Source organism: Podarcis pityusensis, assembly GCF_964106645.2.
Source record: "Podarcis pityusensis genome assembly, chromosome: 9".
Lineage (NCBI taxonomy): Eukaryota > Metazoa > Chordata > Lepidosauria > Squamata > Lacertidae > Podarcis > Podarcis pityusensis.
The window spans coordinates 5,224,437-5,245,494 of record NC_138034.1 but is presented as its reverse complement, the minus strand read 5'-3'; the positions used below and the strand labels follow the sequence as shown (position 1 = coordinate 5,245,494).

The 21,058-nt window shown below is 43.1% G+C and overlaps 2 protein-coding genes across 3 annotated transcripts in view; one reads left to right on the top strand and one right to left on the bottom strand.

Annotated features, from left to right (window-relative positions):
- PPP2R2C (protein phosphatase 2 regulatory subunit Bgamma) overlaps positions 1 to 2,314 on the bottom strand; it is a 43,143-nt gene extending 40,829 nt beyond the window's left edge. Inside the window, exon 1 of the mRNA XM_081020106.1 lies at positions 2,142 to 2,314. The gene's annotated coding sequence lies outside the window, so the exon portion shown is untranslated. The remainder of the gene's footprint in view (positions 1 to 2,141) is intronic.
- Positions 2,315 to 3,967: 1,653 nt separating this feature from the next.
- The window catches only part of SH3BP2 (SH3 domain binding protein 2), a 28,397-nt gene continuing 11,306 nt past the window's right edge, over positions 3,968 to 21,058 (top strand). Inside the window, exons 1-4 of one of the 2 annotated variants that reach the window (XM_081020037.1) lie at positions 3,968 to 4,092; positions 17,504 to 17,643; positions 18,357 to 18,459; positions 19,311 to 19,428. In XM_081020037.1, the coding sequence (XP_080876163.1) occupies positions 17,508 to 17,643; positions 18,357 to 18,459; positions 19,311 to 19,428 (357 nt within the window). In that variant the 5' untranslated portion in view covers positions 3,968 to 4,092; positions 17,504 to 17,507. Of the gene's footprint in view, positions 4,093 to 4,971; positions 5,024 to 17,503; positions 17,644 to 18,356; positions 18,460 to 19,310; positions 19,429 to 21,058 lie in introns of those variants that run through there. The other variant, XM_081020038.1, reaches the window with a different exon arrangement.

The following is a 21,058-nucleotide window of genomic DNA, read 5'->3' as shown; positions in this document are numbered from 1 at the left end:
CCGTAATTTCCAAGTGAAAATCTGAATTTGAATTACACAAACACTGTCAACTTTATATGGGCAAGGAAGAGAGGTTCAACAGGTTTTAGTACTATGCGGTCTCAACTATGCTATAATCTATAAAATCAAGATGATTTGTCCAACCATTTAAAATTTGGACTGGATTATTTCCATGGCAAGTGCTAGAAGCTGTCTGTTAAAAAACAGTCACCTATACTTTATCCTTAAAATGCCCATTCAGTTGATCACAGCAGGTATTTGATGGCTGTGGTGGTCCTTCCCACTTAGCAGTAGCCTCAGAACCACCCAAAAGAGGCCTGCTGGTCAGCTACTTGAGGCTGCAATGCAAGCTGTGAAGCATGCCTTCTGAGCTGCCCACACTGCTGCATGGTAGGAACGACTATGCACACTAACCAGAGCTTGGTCAACTTCAAAGCAAGGCTTCTGCCAGCAAAACGTCCTGCTGCCACCCTCGTGATAGGAACAGGTGAGGCTCTGCAAAGGCTTTCCCTCAAGGAAAAGACCTTAGAAAGCCTTGCTGCAAGATTGGGGTGTGTGTGGCAAAATCCACAAGGGTGTCCAGAACCCCCCCTCTGGCCAATACTCAGTGAGAGGGGGACATTCCAGAGAGCTTTGGCCCAGACCTCCCTCCACCTCTAGGGTCACAGGGACATCAGTGCCAAAACAGAGCTTCTTCCACAGCGGCAGAAGTGGTGGGGTGGGCAGGATGCTGCCCCTTGCGTTTCCGCTGCCTGATGCGGCTGCTGCATCCCACCTCAGCTGTGGGCCAGCTCTGTGTGCTGCCATGTGTCTTCATAGCCCACAGCTCCTCAGAATACCAGGGAATCAAATGTGCTCCACAACGCCAGAGCAGATACTCAGGGGTGATTATGCCAACCACCCATCTCAACTAGGGCTGGCCCAATATTTTTGGCACCTCCATTTTGGCACCACAAAATGGAACCGCACCACCAGGGAAGAAGGGGGGTGTGAAGATCTACTTCAGGAAGAAGGGGTGGGGAGTGAAGATCTAATCAACCGTACCCAACAGTGGGAATCAAAGGCCATCATGGGCAAGGGTTCTTCTGTGAATCACGCTGGGCATGTGCAGAGCCCAGGAGATCCCAATATTTCCTCCCTAGGGGTGCAAGGAGACCATCAATGCCATTAGTGCCTCCTATTCACTGAGAGGCCACTGTGGAGGCGGCATGCAGGGGGCTGCCAAGGAAGCAGAATGTCTGGCTTCCTGGCAGCGTGTCGCAGTCATTGCTGCCACCACAGCAACAGAAGAAGGCAATGCATTCCTTGGAGGCTGGATCTGCTTCTCTTGCGGCTCTTGCTGCCTGAGGCAATTGCCTCACCTTGTCTCATGGGTGAGCGGCTTGGCCCTGATTTCAACTCACGATTCCACAGTGAGATCAGGGTTTTGACAGGATGTTCAAGCTTTCTCAGCTGTAAAATCCCCCGGAGCATCCGGGAATTGATCAGGCTCCAGGGGCAGACCATTCAAACCGGTACACCACCCTTCTAATGTGAATTACCTCCACCAACCCAAACTTCACCAGATATTGGTCAGACTACGACCACAGGCACAGTACCGTCGGACCACAACTTGCATCACTCAGGGGAGAGATTACATTGAAGGTATGATCTGCTTGGTGTGTCAGACCGATGAACATTTGAGACAGCCACATGGTTGTCATGGAAACCACAAAGTCCCAAGCTGGCCCAACAGCAGCCTCTATATGGATGTTAGACTCATTATGAACTATTGCCCTGAGGTCCGCCAGCATAATGCTAGACATTTTATAGCGAAGGAAATGGAACTCCTATTGGTGATGCTCCTGCCCTGGCTCTCCAGTATGGCCTGTTGCTGCACCAAGTAGGTCAGACCCACCCAGCTGACCCACTCAGGTCTCAGTAATACATGGCAAGTTGGCGCCTTCATCCATGATCAAAGAATGGCTGAGCATGGCCTTATTTTGTACTGACCTGGCATTACATAGTCCCACTGCCAGACCAGAGGACTTGGTGGATAAGTGCCCACTTGAGTTCTTATGAGGGAAAATAGTTTTCCTCTATCCGCTTTCTCAATGCCATGCATACTTTTATAGTGTACTATCAAGTCAGTTCTTACTCACCTTTTCTTTAAGCCAACCCTCAGCCCCCAATGTTGCAACCGCTCGTTTCTGGAGAGTTGCTCTAGCCATTGATCATTTTGCTTGGCCTTTTCTGAAGCTTTTCTAACTCTGCAATATCCTTTTTGATGTGATCAGAACCTCACTACTTTCTTTCATCTGTCCTGAAAATGCTGTGTGTGACAGCCCTGAAAAAAGGTGAATTCCATGTTAGGGAACTTTCGGAAAGGAACTGAAAATAAAAGTACAAATATCATCATTCCGTTATACAAAAGAGCGGTATGACTACATTTTTAAATAATCTGTAAACTTCTGGTAACTAAACCTATATAAAAATATTATTGAGCTGAAAATGTGCAGGGAAGAGGAACTTCCTTATGAGGAAAGGTGAAAAGGCGATTTTTTTAGTTTAGAAAAAAGTATGTAAAGGAGGAGGACATGATAGAGGTGTATAAGATTATGCATGATTTGAAAAAAGTTTAAAGAGAAAAGTATTTCTCCCTCTCTCATGGCACTAGACCTCATGGACATTCAGTGAAGCTGAATGCTGGAAGATAAAAGAAAATACTTATTCACAGTGCTATTTTTCTAGGGAACAAGGTGCTCGAATTCACCATAAATGCCTCCCTTGTTCTCTTAAAATGGCAATGGCACCCATCTGAGAGGTGCCGGGACTGAGTTCATGTGAGTTCCTCTGGAATAAAAGCCCTGCTTCTTCACATAGCACGTAGTTATGGTAAACTATGGAACTTGCTTCGACAGAAGGCAGTGATGGATGGCTTGTAAAAGAGGATTGGGCAAATTCATGGAGGAGGAGAGGGCTATTGATGGCTATTAACTATGTTGACTATGCTCTGCCCTCCCTCCACAACTGCAGGCAGCAATGCTTCTGCATACAAGTTGCTGGAAACCACAGGAGGGGAAAGCACTATTTGTGCTCAGGTTCTGCTTGCAGGTTTCCCACTGGGGGATCTGGTTGGCCCCTGTGAGAACAGGATGCTGGACTAGATGGGCCCCTGGCCTGTTCCAAAAGGCTCTTCTCATGTTCTTAAGGCAAACCATGAATTCCTTTTGCCATGTTTCCATCAAAGAGAATGTTCAGAACAATAAAGATCCATAAAAGTGTTTAAAGTCAAGATTAATAAAAATGTATGAGATTATTTTTAAGGGAAAAAAAATCATATTTAACATAGCTCTTCGAAGGTGTTTCTACAGGTGGTAGATGACTGAAGCTGCTGCCAGTTTCCTATTAATTCAGTGCTGGTAAGCAGTTTTCCATTACGCGTATCCAGAATTTTCAGGGTCACTGCAAATGAGGCAGCACTGAGGGACCGATTTACATTTCGCCCCAGGGTAGCTTTCGCCATGTAGCAAAGCAAATGTCCAGGTTCCTGCGAGTTCTTTCTTCAGAGTCACCGAGACTGCGCTCTTTAAACCTCCCAGACTTGGACCCTCTTGAAAGTTTACGAATCAGGGGTTTCCGCATATGAACCTCCATCTATTTATGCCACTGGTAACGCAAAAGGGGGGAAAAAACCAACGCGGAGGAGGGAGGTGGATTTACGACGTGAACGTGCAATTCAGCAAAGAAAGAAGAAGAAGAAGAAGGTTTCACAGTTGCGTTGACACTTCGGGCTGAGGCAAGAGGCGCTTCGGGGAGCCTGACTCCCAGCCCGGTATCGGGCGCTGGGCCGGCAGCCGCGGGGCGCCATTGCGAGGGGCGCCCGGAGCCCCTCGAGGCTTCTTCTGGCGAAGGTGTCCCGCGCCGCCTCCGCCTTCCCTCAGCCGCGCCGAGGAGGAGCCGGGCCCGCCGGGCGCTGCGAGGGAGGCGCAAGTCCGCGCGCGAGGAGGAGCCGGGCGGGAAGGCGGAGGCGGCGAGGATGGCGGCCCCGGGGGGCTCCCGGCGCCGCGGCGGGAAGAAGCGCCCCTGACGGGACTCGCGCGATGCGCGCAGGTAAGGAAGGCGGGAGCGGCCTTTGCGCCCCGGAGGCTGGGGACCGGCGGCAAGCGCAGTCCGCCCGCTGCTGCTGCTCAGCGGCGACGGGGGTTGGCTGCGCCCGCAGCAGGTGCTCAGGCCGCCTCTCCCTCGGCGGCGTTTCCCAGGTGCGAGCCCGGAAAGCGGCAGGCCGCGTGGGGAAGCGAGCGCGGGACGGGCGCCGGGCTCCCCTTCCCTCCGGGCGGGCGGGCCTGGTGGACGCGGCGCCCTTGAGCTGCGCGCCATGGCCGCTTGAAGGCGTCTCCTCACACTTGGGAAACGGCTCGGGGAAGTTTCTTCCGCTTGTGCGAGCTGATAAGGCGAGCTCCGCCAGAAGGAAGGCCGAGGGACCGACTGCAGCGGGGAGATCTCCCCAGACTAGGGCGGGGGTCCGCCGCGCACACACCTAACAGCAGCTTCTCAAACAGCAGGAGGTAGAAGAAAATCAAGGCGAAAATCAAACGCCCTGCAACTGCGGTAGATAAATTTCATGAAATAAATAAAAATAAATGATATTGATAGCTCAACTTTTGTGACTTTAAAAAATATATATATTCCAGAAGAAGCATTCATCATCTTCAGTTTGGAGAAATGTGGTTTGATCTTTTTAGGCATCTGTGCATATGCTTGACATTTGAGCGACTGCTGTGTTCTTGACATGCGACAGTATTTGAAGGCTGTCGCTGGTACAAAAGAAAATGGGTCTCCAGTAGGGAGTACCTTAACATCTGGACTGGATTCCTGACAACTTCAGCATCCTCCTCATGACCAGAAACCTGCTTAGAGAACTGTCCTCTTGCTTATGACTTTGCTGTAGAGCATTGGGTTCTTCCTTTCCTGAGACTTCGGGTGATAGCAAGGAGAAGCCTCCTCTTGCTTGGGCTTATAAATCAAGGAAATATTTCCATTAGTAAGTAGCCTTGCTTTGAAAGCTGAGAATTAGCGATCTTGTCACCAGTAACCTGAAAACCAAGCAAAGTCTGCATTGGTTGTCCCCATGGCTTCTAATAGTTGTGGTTGCTTCTCTTGGTTTTGCCTGGAGAGGCAGGCAAGGTCTTGGAGACATCTGAGGTATGGCCCTTGTTGGCTGGTGGCACCTGGAAAGCCGGCCCAGCCTGGTCAATAGGATAGCAATGCTGCTTTTTAGCGTTGGATATGTGGCTGCTGTTTTGTTGTTCAATCCCTTCTTGGTGAAGAAGAGCATTAAACCAAGATGACTTGAGCAAATATTGGCTAGTCTAAAATTTGCCATTTGGGCATAAGGTGCTTGTGAGGGTAGTTGGTAGGCAATTTAGAGTATAGTTTTGAAGAAAGCTGCCTTTCTCAAACATGGATTTGTCAAGTCATTGCAATCTCACTATTGCAACCTATATAGCCTAAAATATGAAAAAGAATTTGTAATTTACAGCTCTCAAATTCTGTACATAGAATAGCATATCTGAGGAATGTCTATGAAGTCCCTGCCAGAATCATATCCCTAGATACCTTTTTAAAAGCAGAAATGAGGTCTCCCAGCCTGTCTGCAGGCCATACCCCATTCTGCCTCTCTGACTTGCCACCGGCCTCTGTTCCATCCCCTCCATTGACGGTCTTGACTGGTGAGCTTTTGGCAGCTGAGAAGCAGGGCCAGTGGAGCTGTGTAGTGCGAAGAGCTTGGTTGGAAACAGGGAGTAAATGCAATGTGATAGTGCTCTCCTCTTCCTGCATCTCCAGTTTGCTGCATTTCCTTTGGTTGTGCTGAGAAAGGGGCTTTTGCTCAAGCACACAGTGAAGAAGCAAAGAAAGGAAGTCCCTTTTGTAGTAGGAAGTCTGTATGTTTTGGCTCTGACATTGCTGGTATGTAACCCCTCATCCAGTACAGCCATATGTATTATTAGTATTAGTATTAGTATTGGTATTATTATTTATACCCCACCCATCCGGCTGGATTTCCCTAGCCACTCTGGGCGGCTTTCAGCAAAATATAAAAAATAAAATAAAATTTCAAACATTAAAAAATTCCTGTGACTTCATTACTTGATAAAAGATGACTTGAGTAGCCTGGGGTCTAAGTAGCCTGGGGTCCTAAGCAGGTGTGCCCTTTGTCATCCCTGCTTCCTGATATATTTATAGAGCCACTCAGTAGTATTAGATTATGCTACGTCTAAATAGTGAGAGATGCATAATGAACTTACTTATGACAGTCTCTTCCACTAACAGATCAGCGTGAGGCAATCCTGAACAAGATATACTTGCTGAGTGAATGTGTTTGCACTGCTTTTCCAACAGTAGCAAATGAATAAATAAATGCAGAGGAGCTTTAAGACTCCAACCCATCATTGCTTCCGGCATGTCTTTGTGGTTGAAAGCAGAATGGCATACTAGTACTTGCACAGTCTATAAACATGGATGCAGGATAGTGTGAAATGGGAATAAGCTAGCATATTCTGATGGAAGGCTGCTGTTTGGATAACTGTTGCCTGTTGCCATATCTGTTTTGAAAAAATGAGGTGTGTGTGACTACAGGCATAACAGGATTGTGGTTCATTGAAGTGGGAACCGGCATGAGCGAGGTGAGGGGGGAAACCAGTATTTTCCTAGAGGTGAAGAAAAATGTAATTTGGGCAGAAATAGTTTGGAGGTAAGAGTTTAGAAGAAGGAATCTGGTGAGAACTGAATTCTGCCACAAAATTAATTTTCAAGGAATCTGGGGAAGGTGAATATGTAAAAAGAAAATATTTTTATTACAGGAAATTGTAATTGGGCTTTTATGTATAAGATCTTTGCTGAATCAGTTCAAAATTCATTTGAGTCATCAATACGGATGCTGGAGAATTCTGCTGTAAGTAGAGGCAGATACAGAAATTCCCTGTTTGCATGTTTGATCAATGCTCAGGAATGTACTTCCTTGAAGTGAATGGAATCCACATTCATTCATCCACACTGTTTTAAGTGAAGATTTTATGTAATTAATATTGTAATTTTTGGCTTGTTGCTTTACTTGATGTTTCCTAACACTATTACTGTATCATGAAGCACAACAGAGGTTTAGAAGCATGAGGGGATATGGCTGGATGTTAGCTGCTTCATTTACTTTAAAACAGAATGCACATGGAGGTAAATAACACAAGGTATTGGTTTTTGGCTGACAGAAGGGTTTCTAAAATGTGAGAAAGTCAATGATGTATACAGGTGCCTCTTTGCTTTTCTTATTACATGGAGAAGAATAATCTCTCAATATCTGTGAATTTTATTTGTGATCCTCCATTAAAGTCCTAGCCTCTTTGTCAGCGTGGGAAGAACCATCCTGATTTGACTACCCATATTTGACCACTGTATACTTTTTTAAAAAGTATAATTAAATCTAAAATGTCCTCCCCCTTCCTTGCAGTTTTCTTGACATAACTAAACTTGACCAACCCTGATGCCCAAGTGAGGGAAGTGAGCTAGGATGACAAATTTATAGTAAACTGTGAAATCAAGATATCCCCACTTACCTGGGAGCAGATTAGCTTTACAATCATAAATGGCTTTGTGGTGAGCAATTAACCACTTCATTAACTGTGTCTTTAAGGTGTCAGAAGGCTCTTTGCTGTTTTTCCTCAAAAAGAGTAACAGGGCTACTTTCTGAAAATTCATTAACTTTGAAAGGGAGTATGCAGGGAAATAAATTCATTTGTAAATATTGAATTAATATGAGATATGCATGTCTATTATGTGCTATGTAAAAAAAAACCCATATGTGTAAAATATAACACATATACTGCAGTTCAAACTGCATATATTTTTGCACCAGTGGATGACACAACAGAACACAGACTTGCATGAAATAAAGCAATTGCAGTGAAATTCAAATACCACATGAAAGTGTAAATGATAATCAGAAGGGTTGAGGCATGTTCATACATCGCTCTTCATCAAGCAGCCTTTTCCAGCTGTAGCTTGCCTGGTGTTTCTACAAGCTCACAAGGAGGATGTGAAGCTAATGACGATATTTCCCTTTTTGTCCTTAGTTTCTGGTATTCAGAGGTATTATGCCTCTGAAAGCAGTAGATTCATTTAGTGTACATGGATAATAGCTGTTCATTGATACTCTATGTATTTGTCTGATCCTCTTTAAAGCCATTAATATAATGGTCATTGCCACAGCTTGTGAATTCACTTCTATAAGATGTGAAGAGAAATAACACGTGCAGTGTTTTACAAAGTTACATTCATTCCCCTTCCTCTTGCTTCCAGAACCATGGAAAGCCGGGTTGGGGGTGCTGAAGGAAAGAGAAGAAATTCAGAGCACAGCATTCTGTGGTGGTGTAGCAAATAAAAGATAAAGGCATTTGGTGTTTGGTGCCCAAGCCTTAGCTCTGCTTTATACTAACTTAGACAAGTTGCCTGTCTCCATCTTAGTCCAGAATTTTAGCAGCAGCCAGTTAAATGTCTCTAGGAAGCTTACAAGCAGAGCATGAGAGCAACTGCAGTCTCCTGACTCCTAAGAGGAACTTTGTGTGGGTGAGACTGAGGGGTTGAATAGCTTGGCAGGATAAGTGTGACTTGGAGAAGCCCCACATTTTGGAAGCACCAGCTGCCACTGCATTAAGCGCTGTAGATTGGAATCAGTGTTCCTGCTTTTACAAAATAAAGGTAAAGGTAACCCTGCCTGTACGGGCCAGTCGTGTCCGACTCTAGGGTTGTGCGCCCATCTCACTTAAGAGGCCGGGGGCCAGCGCTGTCCGGAGACACTTCCGGGTCACGTGGCCAGCGTGACGAAGCTGCTCTGGCGAGCCAGCACCAGCGCAGCACACAGAAACGCCATTTACCTTCCTGCTATAAAGCGGTACCTATTTATCTACTTGCACTTAGGGGTGCTTTTGAACTGCTAGGTGGGCAGGAGCTGGGACCGAAAGACAGGAGCCGCGGGGATTCGAACTGCCAACCATACGATCGGCAAGTCCTAGGCGCTGAGGTTTTACCCACAGTGCCACCCGCGCTGTATTTTGTATTACAAAATACAGCCCCAGATTATAGATGGATAGGTGATATCCATAGAGTTGGGCAAAGGGTGGCATGAAAAGAACACTCTATTTCTCTGTTTTGGTGTCTGTTGTTAAGCCACCATTTTGGTCATAAACTGGAGTGCCATAGCGTTATCACTGTATAAACTTTCCATGTGGCTGTGGAGAAAGAGGTTGTTGTGCCCACAAGTTGGTTAAACTAGTGAATCTTTATATGGTATGGATCCTTGAGACTATAATAAATAATACATGAGACACTACATATGAATTGATTTTTTAAATAGTTTTTTAATTTCAAATACAGAGCAACACTGGGCCAACTTTTTGGCAGAAATGTTCCTGGAGATAATACAGCCTTTTGATAAGGGTTTCTGCTCTATTCATGGAGGTTTTACTTGAGGGCTGTAATTGCTAGTTGTTGGGCGAATAGTCCCTTTGTTAGATCATTACGAGAAAGCTAGAGCTTGCAGATTAAATTGTGGATGTATTCTGACTGTGGCAGATGTTGAAAGAGCAAGAAGAACTGGGTGGGGAGGGGCTAGCTCATGTAGAACAGCACCAAGAAATTATTATATACTTTCACTGAGTAGTAGACATCAATGAAAAACATCTTTTTCATAGGACACCATGTTAAATATAATATACAGACAACGAAACAAGTGAGCAAAGCTTGTAGGTAGAGTGTCAGGAGGGCTAAAGCATAGAATGAGGTTTGGTGTGTGAGAGATGCTCATAAGAAGACTGATTTTTTTTATTGTGTTCAACGCAAGAGAAAGAACAAGGAAATAGTAGCTTTGCTGGAGAAATGTGATACAAGGTGCGTTTTCCGCCCTGGGCTCTTTTGGGAGGAAGGGTGGGGTAGAAATGTAATGAATAAACTAACGAATAATAACTTCTACTTTGCCTCAGTTTTCTCCCACAAGGTTAACCCGGCAAAAATATAGCAAATTGACAAGGGAGAGTGCTGCAGTCCAAGTTGGGTAAAGCAGTATGGGAGCAGCTAGCAGCCTCTCTAAATGAATCCAGGGCTTGACAATTACTCAAGGAACTAAAGCTGTAATCTCAAAAGCCTCTGTCCATTCAAGTTTTCAGAATTGTTAGAGAACAAGAGAAGTAGAGGCAAGCAAATCCCTCCCTCTACAAAAAGAGGGAAAGAGGACCCAGGCAACTGCTGTGTCAATAGCATAATGTCAATAATGTCAATAAATGTTCTTGCTAATCTGATAACCCTGGTAGTCTTTACTTGGACTTTGTCATTTTAAGGCATTGTGCAACTGTACTCATTATATTGCCTATTTTATGATTTTGTTTTTCATCTTCAAATTTTAATCTGCTGTTATAATTCTTCTCTCTGTTTTATGTACATCATAAAATGAAGTTTTAAAAACTTTGAAAAAAGAAAGAAAGCTGGACTCAGAAAAGTACATGCATTACAAAGAGCTGGCTAGGGTTTCTCAACAATAATTTATGCCTGAGTAACTGTATCTTCTTTTTAAATATAATTACTAGCCCGGGTAGCTAAGGAGAATGCTGTAGATATGGTATACCTTGTGAAAAGTCTTCTTCCCCACCCATACTATTATTGATGAGCTGGCAAAATGTGGGCAAGATTGTGCTATTGTTAAGTAAATTTGCAGCTGTTTGGTAAGCTATGGTAAGCTGTTTGGTAAGAGTGCCCATCTGTGGTGAGAATTGACAAGTTGGGTGCCATAGTCTTGGGCTCAGTGGCTTTCAACATAGTTAATAAATGACATGGATGAAGGAGTAGAGGGGATCCTTATCAAATCTGCAAGTGACATCAAACTGGTAGAGTTACCTAACAACCTTAAAGACAGAAACAAGATTTCAGAATTATCATGATGGGATGGAGAACTGTGCCAAAAGTAAAGATTGGTCTAAAAGATTATATAAAGTTCTGCATTTGATTAGGCAGAATCAGGTGGATAAATGTTGAATGGAATATACTGAGCTTTACTTACAACAGTGCATGTGGGAAGAGGTTTTAGTACACCACAAGTTAAAGGTGAGTCACCAGGGCAATATGATAGCTAAGAAAGTTAATGTAACTCTGTGCTTCATCAACAGAATTATAGCTACCAGATCTTTAGAAGTAATGGCGCCCTTTTATTCTGCTTTGGTCAGATCTCACCTAGAATTCTGTGCCGAAACTCGATACCATAGTTTAAGACGGATACCAGTGCGGGGGCACTGGAAAGTGTCTGGAGGAGTGTGACAAGGTTGCTGAAAGCCCTGGAAAGATTAAAGGAGTTGTATACATTTGGCCTAAAAAAGAAATGAAGAGGCAATTTGATAGCTATCTTTCAACATTTGAAGGTGTTACGAGTTTAGGTGTGTGTGTGTCATTGTGTTAAACTGGGTGTCAGCCCCCTCTAATCCCTGGATCCAGAAATGTTAAAATCTATTCAAGCCAAGCTTGCTTCCTGGCGAATGATCGCCTGGCCCTTAAGGGAGCAAACGATTAAGGGGCTCTGTGCGAGACAGCAAATAGGTGGGGGGCCCCTCCCACAACAGACAAAGCTGAATTTGACATGGAGTTTTGGGGCTGTGATGTGAACTTAGAAATAAAGCAGCAAGCAGAAGAGAGTCAGAGAGCAGCGTTTGATGTCTGTTTGAATCCAAGGCTGTGGCGACAGGAGTTAATGCTGCGAGCCCCTCCACTGTAGGCTCAGATTGTATATGTGTAAATAAACCATCTATCATAAAGGCACCACAGTCTCCTCTGTGCCTAATTTCAAAGGAACTGGTTCAAATGTCAGGAGAACAAATTTTGACTAAATATTAGAAAAATCTTCATGTGTGTATGAGCAGTTTGACAGTGAGACAGAGTACCCTGGAAAGTTGTAAACTTTTTGTTTGTCAGGTGGTCATGCAGCCTATAGTTTAAAACCTTTGAGGTGGAAATTACTTGCACTGACTAGATTGGCCTTGAAGCCCCTTCCAACCTTGTGATTCTATAGCCTAGAATAGCTTCCCTCAACCTGGTGCCCAGCAGAGATGTTTTGAATATCAGCTCCCGTTAGCCCCCAGTCAACACAGCCAATTGGCCAGGTATGGTGAGAGTTGTTTAGGCTCATCTTCAGCTAGGGAATGAGGGATATTTTCTTTATAATAACCTGCACTGGTTTTCTGCAAATCAAGTCTCTTTGCTCTTTCTTGTAGAGAAAATGTTTTGTCCACATAAAGGATTTAAGATCCAGTTTTAGCACTTCTCAGTATTTTCAGAGTCAGTAACAATCAAGTGCTTCATAGAGATCATTAAGTTCTTGATGGCAGTGAGTATGGAAATTGTGCATCGTGGGAAATGCTAATGATTAATAGGTATATAAATGCCTTAAATAAATAATTGAAAAGAGTAGTGTACAGTATTAGAGAAAATCTTGATTGAGCATTCATATCGTAGAGTGGCTGTTAGCTCTAGAAGAGAAATTAACTCTCAGTGTAGATTACCGTATTTTTTTGCACCATAACACTCACTTTTTTCCTCCTAGAAAGTAAGGGGAAATGTCTGTGCGTGTTATGGAGCGAATGCCTACGGATGGCGGGGGGATCTGCTGCAGTCGTGAGCAGAGGATCCATGGTTCCCCTTCCTTCCCTCCTCCGTGGCTTGCTTTGAAACAGCAAAGCGGGAGAAGAGCCACTGAGTGGGGAGGAGAGAGGGACAGAGAGCCTGCTTGCTTTAAAGGAGCAAAGCAGGAGAGGAGAGGAGCCTTCTCCTCTTATACCCCTCTTCTGCATTATTAACAGCATCCTTCTCCACCCACCCCACGCGTGTTCCTCGTCCCTTGAGTGCTTTTCCTTCCCTCCCCACTTAAAACGTGGTTACAAAGCACGGATCCACATGGATCCTCAGGATTTTTGCACTGGGTCACCCCAAATTCACCATCAGATCACATAGCATGTCCATGGCTACAGCTTGCACCAAAAAAACACGCACCCACTGTTGCCTGGGGCCGCAGTGGTGCAAAAACATGGTTACAAAGCATGGATCCACATGGATCCTCAGGATTTTTGCATTGGGCTACCCCAAACTCACCGTCAGATCACATGTCTGTGGCCACAGCATGAACCACAAAAATCATACAGCCGCTGTTTCGTTTAGAATATTTTTTTTCTTGTTTTCCTCCTCTAAAAACTATGTGCGTGTTATGGTCGGGTGCGTGTTATAGAGCGAAAAATACGGTAGCTGGTGGGGGATACAATTTTATGGATGTGTGGTTCCCTTTTCTTACTTACTTTAACTCATAGGGAGGGGCTTTTACTAGTTCTGCAGTTACAGGTGGGTAGCCGTATTGGTCTGCCGTAGTCGAAACAAAATAAAATCCTTCCAGTAGCACCTTACAGACCAACTAAGTTAGTTATTGGTGTGAGCTTTTGTGTGCATGCAAGGTATCTGAAGAAGTGTGCATGCACACGAAAGCTCATACCAATAACAAACTTAGTTGGTCTCGCTAAGGTGCTACTGGAAGGAATTTTTTTTATTTAGTTCTTCAGTGATTATTTTGGAGGGATTCTATTGTATATAGGTACTTTGGCTGTCACTATACTTGACAATCTGTCTTGATGGGATTTGACCTTATCTATGTATCTAATTTTCAAATCCCGCACCAATGCTGGTTGTTTTTTATGCTGTGAAACTTGTTAATAACAATACAGTGGTACCTCAGGTTACATACGCTTCAGGTTACAGACTCCGCTAACCCAGAAATAGTACCTTGGATTAAGAACTTTGCTTCAGGATGAGAACAGAAATCGTGCTCCGGCGGTGCGGCGGCAGCGGGAGGCCCCATTAGCTAAAGTGGTGCTTCAGGTTAAGAACAGTTTCAGGTTAAGAACAGACCTCCAGAACGAATTAAGTTCTTAACCCAAGGTACCACTGTAGAATTTATGAAGAGTTGCTGTTTGGGCATATTGAAGTAAACTGCTCTTTTGGTAGATTAATTATATTTTGCTATGTTATTATTTGCATATAAATTGTTATTTCTTTGCTGCACTGATATGTTGAGGACATTTGTGTGACACTTAGAATTGTAGAGTTGGAACCCAAGGGTCTGTTGGTGAGAGAGGGGGAATTTAGTTTTAATTAAGTTACTTTATTTTTTACAGTGGTTCCATGCACAGTAAGCCCACAACTTAAACACATTTTACTTGTGTGCATTCAGCTTTACATACTTGGAAAAATAAATAAATAAAAAGGGGGTGGGCGCCCAGGAAAAATGACTTTGGCAATCCCACCCGCCAATAAACCCAATGTGTTTTGACTATGCACAATTTTGGCTTTAGGCACGATCCCCAGAACATAAACCCTGGGAAAGTTGCAGGCATGCTTTGTTTGTTTGTTCAGTGGGGGAAGTATAACAGTGTAATGAAATTGCATTAGAGTCCTTAATTCAACAGATAACTTACTCTGCTTCTGTATTTACTTATTATTGGAAACCTAATAATTCTTATATCTATATATCTATATATCTATATATCTATATATAATATGTTGCTGAAGAGCAATCAGTGTTCATAATACTGAGCTTCTGAGTTGCAGCGGTTTTTTCTCAACCAGGATGATAAAAGAAATAGTAAAACGGTAAAGGTACCCCTGCCCGTACTGGCCAGTCGTGACTGACTCTGGGGTTGTGTGCTCATCTCGCTTAAGAGGCCGGGAGCCAGCGCTGTCTGGAGACACTTCCAGGTCATGTGGCCAGCGTGACGAAGCTGCTCTGGCGAGCCTGCAAAAGCGCAGCACACAGAAACGCCGTTTACCTTTCCGCTATAAAGCGGTACCTATTTATCTACTTGCACTTAAGAGTGCTTTCGAACTGCTAGGTGGGCAGGAGCTGGGACCGAAAGACGGGAGCTCACCCCGCTGCGGGGATTCGAACCGCCGACCATACGATCGGCAAGTCCAAGGCACTGAGGTTTTACCCACAGCGCCACCCGCATCCCATTAAAAGAAATAGGGGAAAGAATATTTCTAAAGGGGTATAGCATTAAACCATGGGTATCGCCAGGATTTTTATTGGGGGAGGGCAGGACTTTTCTTAGAGCGGACAGAACAGATGTGATTGGTCAGTTGGTTAAGTATGTCTATTGTTTTACTTGATCTGGGGACGGGGCAGCTGCCCCCCTTGGCTATACCCCGCCTTGACTACACCCATGCATTAAACCAGGGATCAGCAACCTTTTTCAGCCGTGGGCCGGTCCACCGTCCCTCAGACCATGTTGTGGCTATATTTTGAAGAAAAACGAATTCCTATGCCCCACAAATAACTCAGAGATGCATTTTAAATAAAAGGACACATTCTACTCATGTAAAAACACGCTGATTCCCGGACAGTCCATGGGCTGGATTGAGAAGGCAATTTGAGCCGCATCCGGCCCCCGAGCCTTAGGTTACCTACCCTTGCATTAAACCCTTGTAGGCAGCTAGTTTTCAGTCTTAAGATGGCAATAGATGGACCTATTGCAGAGCAGACTGATTAGATCATAATTGTGTCTTGTTAAAAGAGATCATACAGAGTCACGCAAGGGCAGAGAAGCAATGAAGACTGCATTTGGAAATACTGTGTGCATTTCTAGTTCCCCTTTTCAGCTCTGGTCAGTTGTCTGTCTTTCCGAAGTGCATAAATAAACTGGGACTTTCTGCTTTGTCGTTTTTTTAAAATAGACTGCAAACTTCCTGGAATTTCTGACTCGTTTTGACACCAAGCATGTACTCTGCTACCAGCAGAAGAATTTGTGTGCCGCTCAGCAGCTGGAAGCACACTTCTGCAACTGGAACAATAAACCCACTGAAAGCAAAAATAAAAATAAAAAATTGAAGACAAATGCCATGTTGTCATGGTTTTTGATATGTGGCACACACTTAAACATTGTCTACCCAGAAGTAACTCTTATTGAATTAAGTGGGGCTTACTCCCAGATAGCTGGGCTTGATGGAGGTCATAGGAGTGTGGAAAAGTCATTCTGGTTTTCTCCCCTCTCTCCTCTCTTGCAAAGATATTGTGGAACGTTAAGCATTGCAGTTTTACACCTAAGTTAACTGAAAGTGTCCTGCTTTGGTTCAGAAGAGGTCGAATCTGCCACAGATTGGATGCCTCTGTTTTCATTGAAGAAAGGCTGGAGGGTGTGAGATTCTGCTGTGTCGGTTCATACAGTAACTATACATTACTCAGAAGCAGACCACACTGAATTCCATGGGAATTGCTCCATGATAACTATGCACAGCCTCATAGCCTGAATTGGTTAGCCTTAACTCAGGACTTCTTTACAGGGCCTCCCCATAAACTTCCACTTATGGGAAACAGATTTATTATGGCTAAGGTACCTTGGGTTACAGTCACTTTCCTCAGATGCACCATTCTTGGTAATCCATAAAAGCTTATGCAGTAATACATTTTCTAGCCTTTAAAGTGCTACTGGACTCTTGTTTGTTTCTGCTGTAAACTAGCACTAGTGGGCTACCCCTTTGACTGAAAGTGTACCAGAAACCAAAACAAAATGGAGCAGGGTGTGTACTGACTGTGCAGTATGAGGAGGGTGAGTGAAGGAGATTATGGTTTGTTTTAGGCAATCCCTGTCCCCACTGCTTGAATGCTGGCTTTTGGTGCCGGGTCCGCAGAAAAGACTTCCCTCCCTTGCTTTTTGTTTGCCATCCTTGCTTCCCTCCTCCACCCCATCACTGTTCTTGAAACTTTCCTTTTGCTGCTGAATCCTATGCATGTTTACTCAGAAATAAGTACTTCATTCAGGGAGGCTTGTTCTTTGGTAATGTCTACAGCTGAAATCTCTATATTGGGATGGGGCTGGGGGTACTCTTTATCACTAGGGTGGGAAGTTTGTTAGGCCCTTTGTTAACAGTATTCTGTAGCATCTTGTAAGCACCAGCACTCTGAACTATGCTTGGAAAGAAACCAGAATTCAGTGGAGCTTTTAAGTACAGTGGTACATTGGGTTACAGACGCTTTAGGTTACAGACTCCGCTAACCCAAAAATAGTACCTCGGGTTAAGGACTTTGCTTCAGGATGAGAACAGAAATCATGCGGCGGCAGCGGGAGGCCCCATTAGCTAAAGTGGTGCTTCAGGTTAAGAACAGTTTCAGGTTAAGAACGGACCTCCGGAACGAATTAAGTTCTTAACCCGAGGTACCACTGTACTGGCAAAATGGTTCTCAGTACTCAATTCCAGTTACTAGTGTGCTGTCTTTGTATGGAGCTAACACAGTTTTACAACACACTGCAGCAGTCTAAGCTAGACTAGTTTCTTTGTTTCCAGAAAATAGATCAGTGTTCATAGGCTGTATCAAATTAGATAATGCATTACATGTAAATTGGTGTTGGTGTATGTTAATGAAATGATATCTCTAATGTGCTCATTTTGTAAATTTCAGAACAATGACTTCAGAAGAGACATTGTGGCCTGTCCCAATGAAAGCTATTGGAGCACAGAACCTACTGACAATGCCTGGAGGTGTTACCAAGTCAGGATACCTGCACAAAAAAGGAGGAACTCAGTTCCAGCTCTTAAAATGTATGTTGGAAAACAAGGATGTGCCAACCTCAAATGCTTTAATTCCAAACTGTGATAAAGTATGTGCTTATATTTGTACGGAGGCTATATCTGCACTAGGTCAAAGTGGACTAGACTTAATTTTACTGGCATGCCTTATTTCACTATCTGTTTTTAGTGCAGTAAATGTACACTTCATCCCCACATCCTATTGCTGAGCTTTTGTTGCAGCTGTGTAGAATGTGGTTGAGTCGTCAGCCAATGAAGTCTGGTGCAGATGTAACACTCGCTCCCTGCAAAATAGGGTTTACAAACCAGGTGCATGTGTTAGTAGCATGTCCCTTTTCAGGCACAAATGTCCCCTTCCTTTCCCTAGTTGGCCTTATGGCTACTTCTGATACTTACCAGATTCCTGTTTAAGCAGTTTCCAGGGTGGAAAGGAGGGAGGGAGCAGTGTTCCAGAAGCAGGTATCTGACTTGCAAAACCATTCACAAGGAGCCAGGATTGTGTTTTCACTGACTTTTATAAAATACTACTTTGCCCCACGTAGGGAGTATTTGGGATGGGAAGGGGGAAGACCGCTGGCGTCCCCTATCATTGTGATAGGCATCTGGAAGTGCTATAGATCCGAAGTCCATCAGTGTTGATGTAAGCAAGTACATTTTTTTTGTAATCTAATAATACATGAAGTCCCTTTCCCCCTCTTCTTTCCATGTCCTTGATACTGGTCCAGGGCCACTGAGGTTTGTGATTATCCATAAGGGATGTATTTACTACTTTAAGAGTAGCACTTCGGCAGCTCCTCAGGGTGCCTTCTCGCTGAAGGGCTATAATAGGTAAGTGGAAATATAGTTTATCCTATTGCAGTATTTCATCATGATAGAAATGAAGTTTTTCTCCCTACCTTATGATACTAGAACTCTTGGGGCCATCCAGTGAACATTGGAAGATTCAGGAGAGTCAAACTACTTTTTTACGTAGCCCATGGCTAAATTACGGAATTTGCTCCCATAAGATGCAGTGACGGCCATCAGTGTGGATGACTTTAAAAGAGCATTAGTCATATTCATGGAGCATCTGTCTATCAATGTATTTTAATTGTTGAATTTGCTTTGGGAGCTGCCTAGAGAGCGTATGGTATGGAGTAGCTATATAATAAATTCAATTAATAATGCATGAATTAGCTTAGCAATACAAGGTTATTTGTGTTCTCACCAGCATGGTTTTATGAATTGTTGTTGTAATTATTTACATATATTTAAGCCTCAATATAGTTCCCACAGTGTGGCTTGTTTTGCATTTGCATTTTGTTTTACGCTTGTGTAGTACTTGCCTATTTAGGAGAATGCTTCATGCTGCTGATGAAGTCGGCTGTAGTCCACAAAGAAGCATGCCATAATAAATGTATTTTAAGGTGGTTGCAAGACTCTTGGCTGCAACAATTAACATGGCTACCCCTTTGGAAACTATTTCATGTGGTCCTCCTAATTTGTGGAAGTTGTTTCCACCTGTAGTTTAGTAGGGTTACATTTTTATAGCCCTTTTAGACAAAGCAGTACAGATGTTGTGTTGTGCATTGATTTGGTTGGTCTTTGGGACAGAAAAGTCTATATGCAATTGTGGTATGTCAGTTTTTCTATCTTTATAAATATGATTTTAGCTTAAAAATAATTTCCTTGTTACACAGGGTTATGCGGGCAGCAGAAGAAACAACATCAAACAATGTATTTCCTTTCAAGTTGGTTCACATTAGCAAAAAGCATAGGACCTGGTTTTTTTCTGCCGCCTCTGAAGATGAAAGAAAGGTGAAATAAAATTTATTATTGAAATAAAATATTTGAAAGGCAATCAATGCTACATTCCTAGCCATGTCTACCAGTACTGTAGTGGCAAATTCAGAAGTTTAGGGTCCCTTCATGATAATCACAGTTATGCCCCGTCACAGCCATAATTATATAGTAATAATTGTGAAAAGCAGAGTGATATACTTTTAATTTTATTTTTCCTTTTTACTATTTTATTTTATTTTTTATAAAATATTTATTAGGATTTTACAATAAACATAGGTTTAAATAATTAAGAAAATTAAACCGAAGATTACACATAAACAGAAAAAGAAAAAAGATAACAAGAATAATACCAAAAAAAACCCAAAGACCTAAAAGAGAAAAGGGAAAATACAAAATACAAAAAACAGATGGCTAAAAAAGAAAAAGAGAGAAAAAAATATTTAAAAAAGAAAAAATCCATTTTTCAATATCTTTAGGCTCATTTACTTATTTCCTTGACCTCCTCACACCTCCCCTTTTTGTATTCCCGTTTACAAAATCCTTTCAGCAAATCCTTACCCTCTTTCATTTATCTTTACTCTATATCTTAACCTATTATGACTATATATTTTCATCCATATAACAATCTATATTTGCATATTCTTATTAACCTTATTACCAAAACCACTTATTTCCATTCCAACATCATTTTAACATTCATTAATTTTACAGTATTTCTGCAAATAGTCTTTAAATTTCTTCCAATCTTCTTCCACCGACTCTTCTCCCTAGTCACGGATTCTGCCAGTCATTTCCGCCAATTCCATATAGTCCATCACCTTCATCTGCCACTCTTCCAGGGTGGGTAAATCTTGTGTCTTCCAGTACTTTGCAATAAGTATTCTTGCTGCTGTTGTTGCATACATAAAGAAAGTTCTATCCTTCTTTGGCACCAATTGGCCAACTATGCCCAGGAGAAAGGCCTCTGGTTTCTTCAAGAAAGTGTATTTAAATACCTTTTTTAATTCATTATAAATCATCTCCCAGAAAGCCTTAATCCTTGGGCACGTCCACCAAAGGTGAAAGAATGTACCTTCAGTACTATTTTAATTCTTTATAGGTGAAATAGTAAGGATAGTATGTTTCCTAATGGCCCAGTAAAAAAAACAAAAAGCCCTACATTTCAATATTCTACTCCAACAGCAGACCCACTGGGATAAATAACATGATTTTTAAATGTATAGAATAATTGTTTTTTATTATTAATAATTTAATTGTGTTAAAATTATTGTTAATTTTATAGTCCTCTTTCATATTTTTTAAATAAATGCCTTTTAAATAAATGCCTTTATGCAAGATCTGTTTGTTTTGTATTGATACTGACCCCCCCTCACCCTATGCTCCTTCCCCACAAGCAAGCAAAGGCCTGCAATCCTATTCCCACTTAAAGGTAAAGGTAAAGGGACCCCTGACCATTAGGTCCAGTCGTGACTGACTCTGGGGTTGCGGTGCTCATCTCGCTTTATTGGCCGAGGGAGCCGGCATACAGCTTCCGGGTCATGTGGCCAGCAGTAAATACAAAGAGACTTAATTCTGAGAAGTCATGTAGACCACTATATTGTATGTTAACTATATGGTGAACTTTTAGGGGCTGCCTGGACTTCAG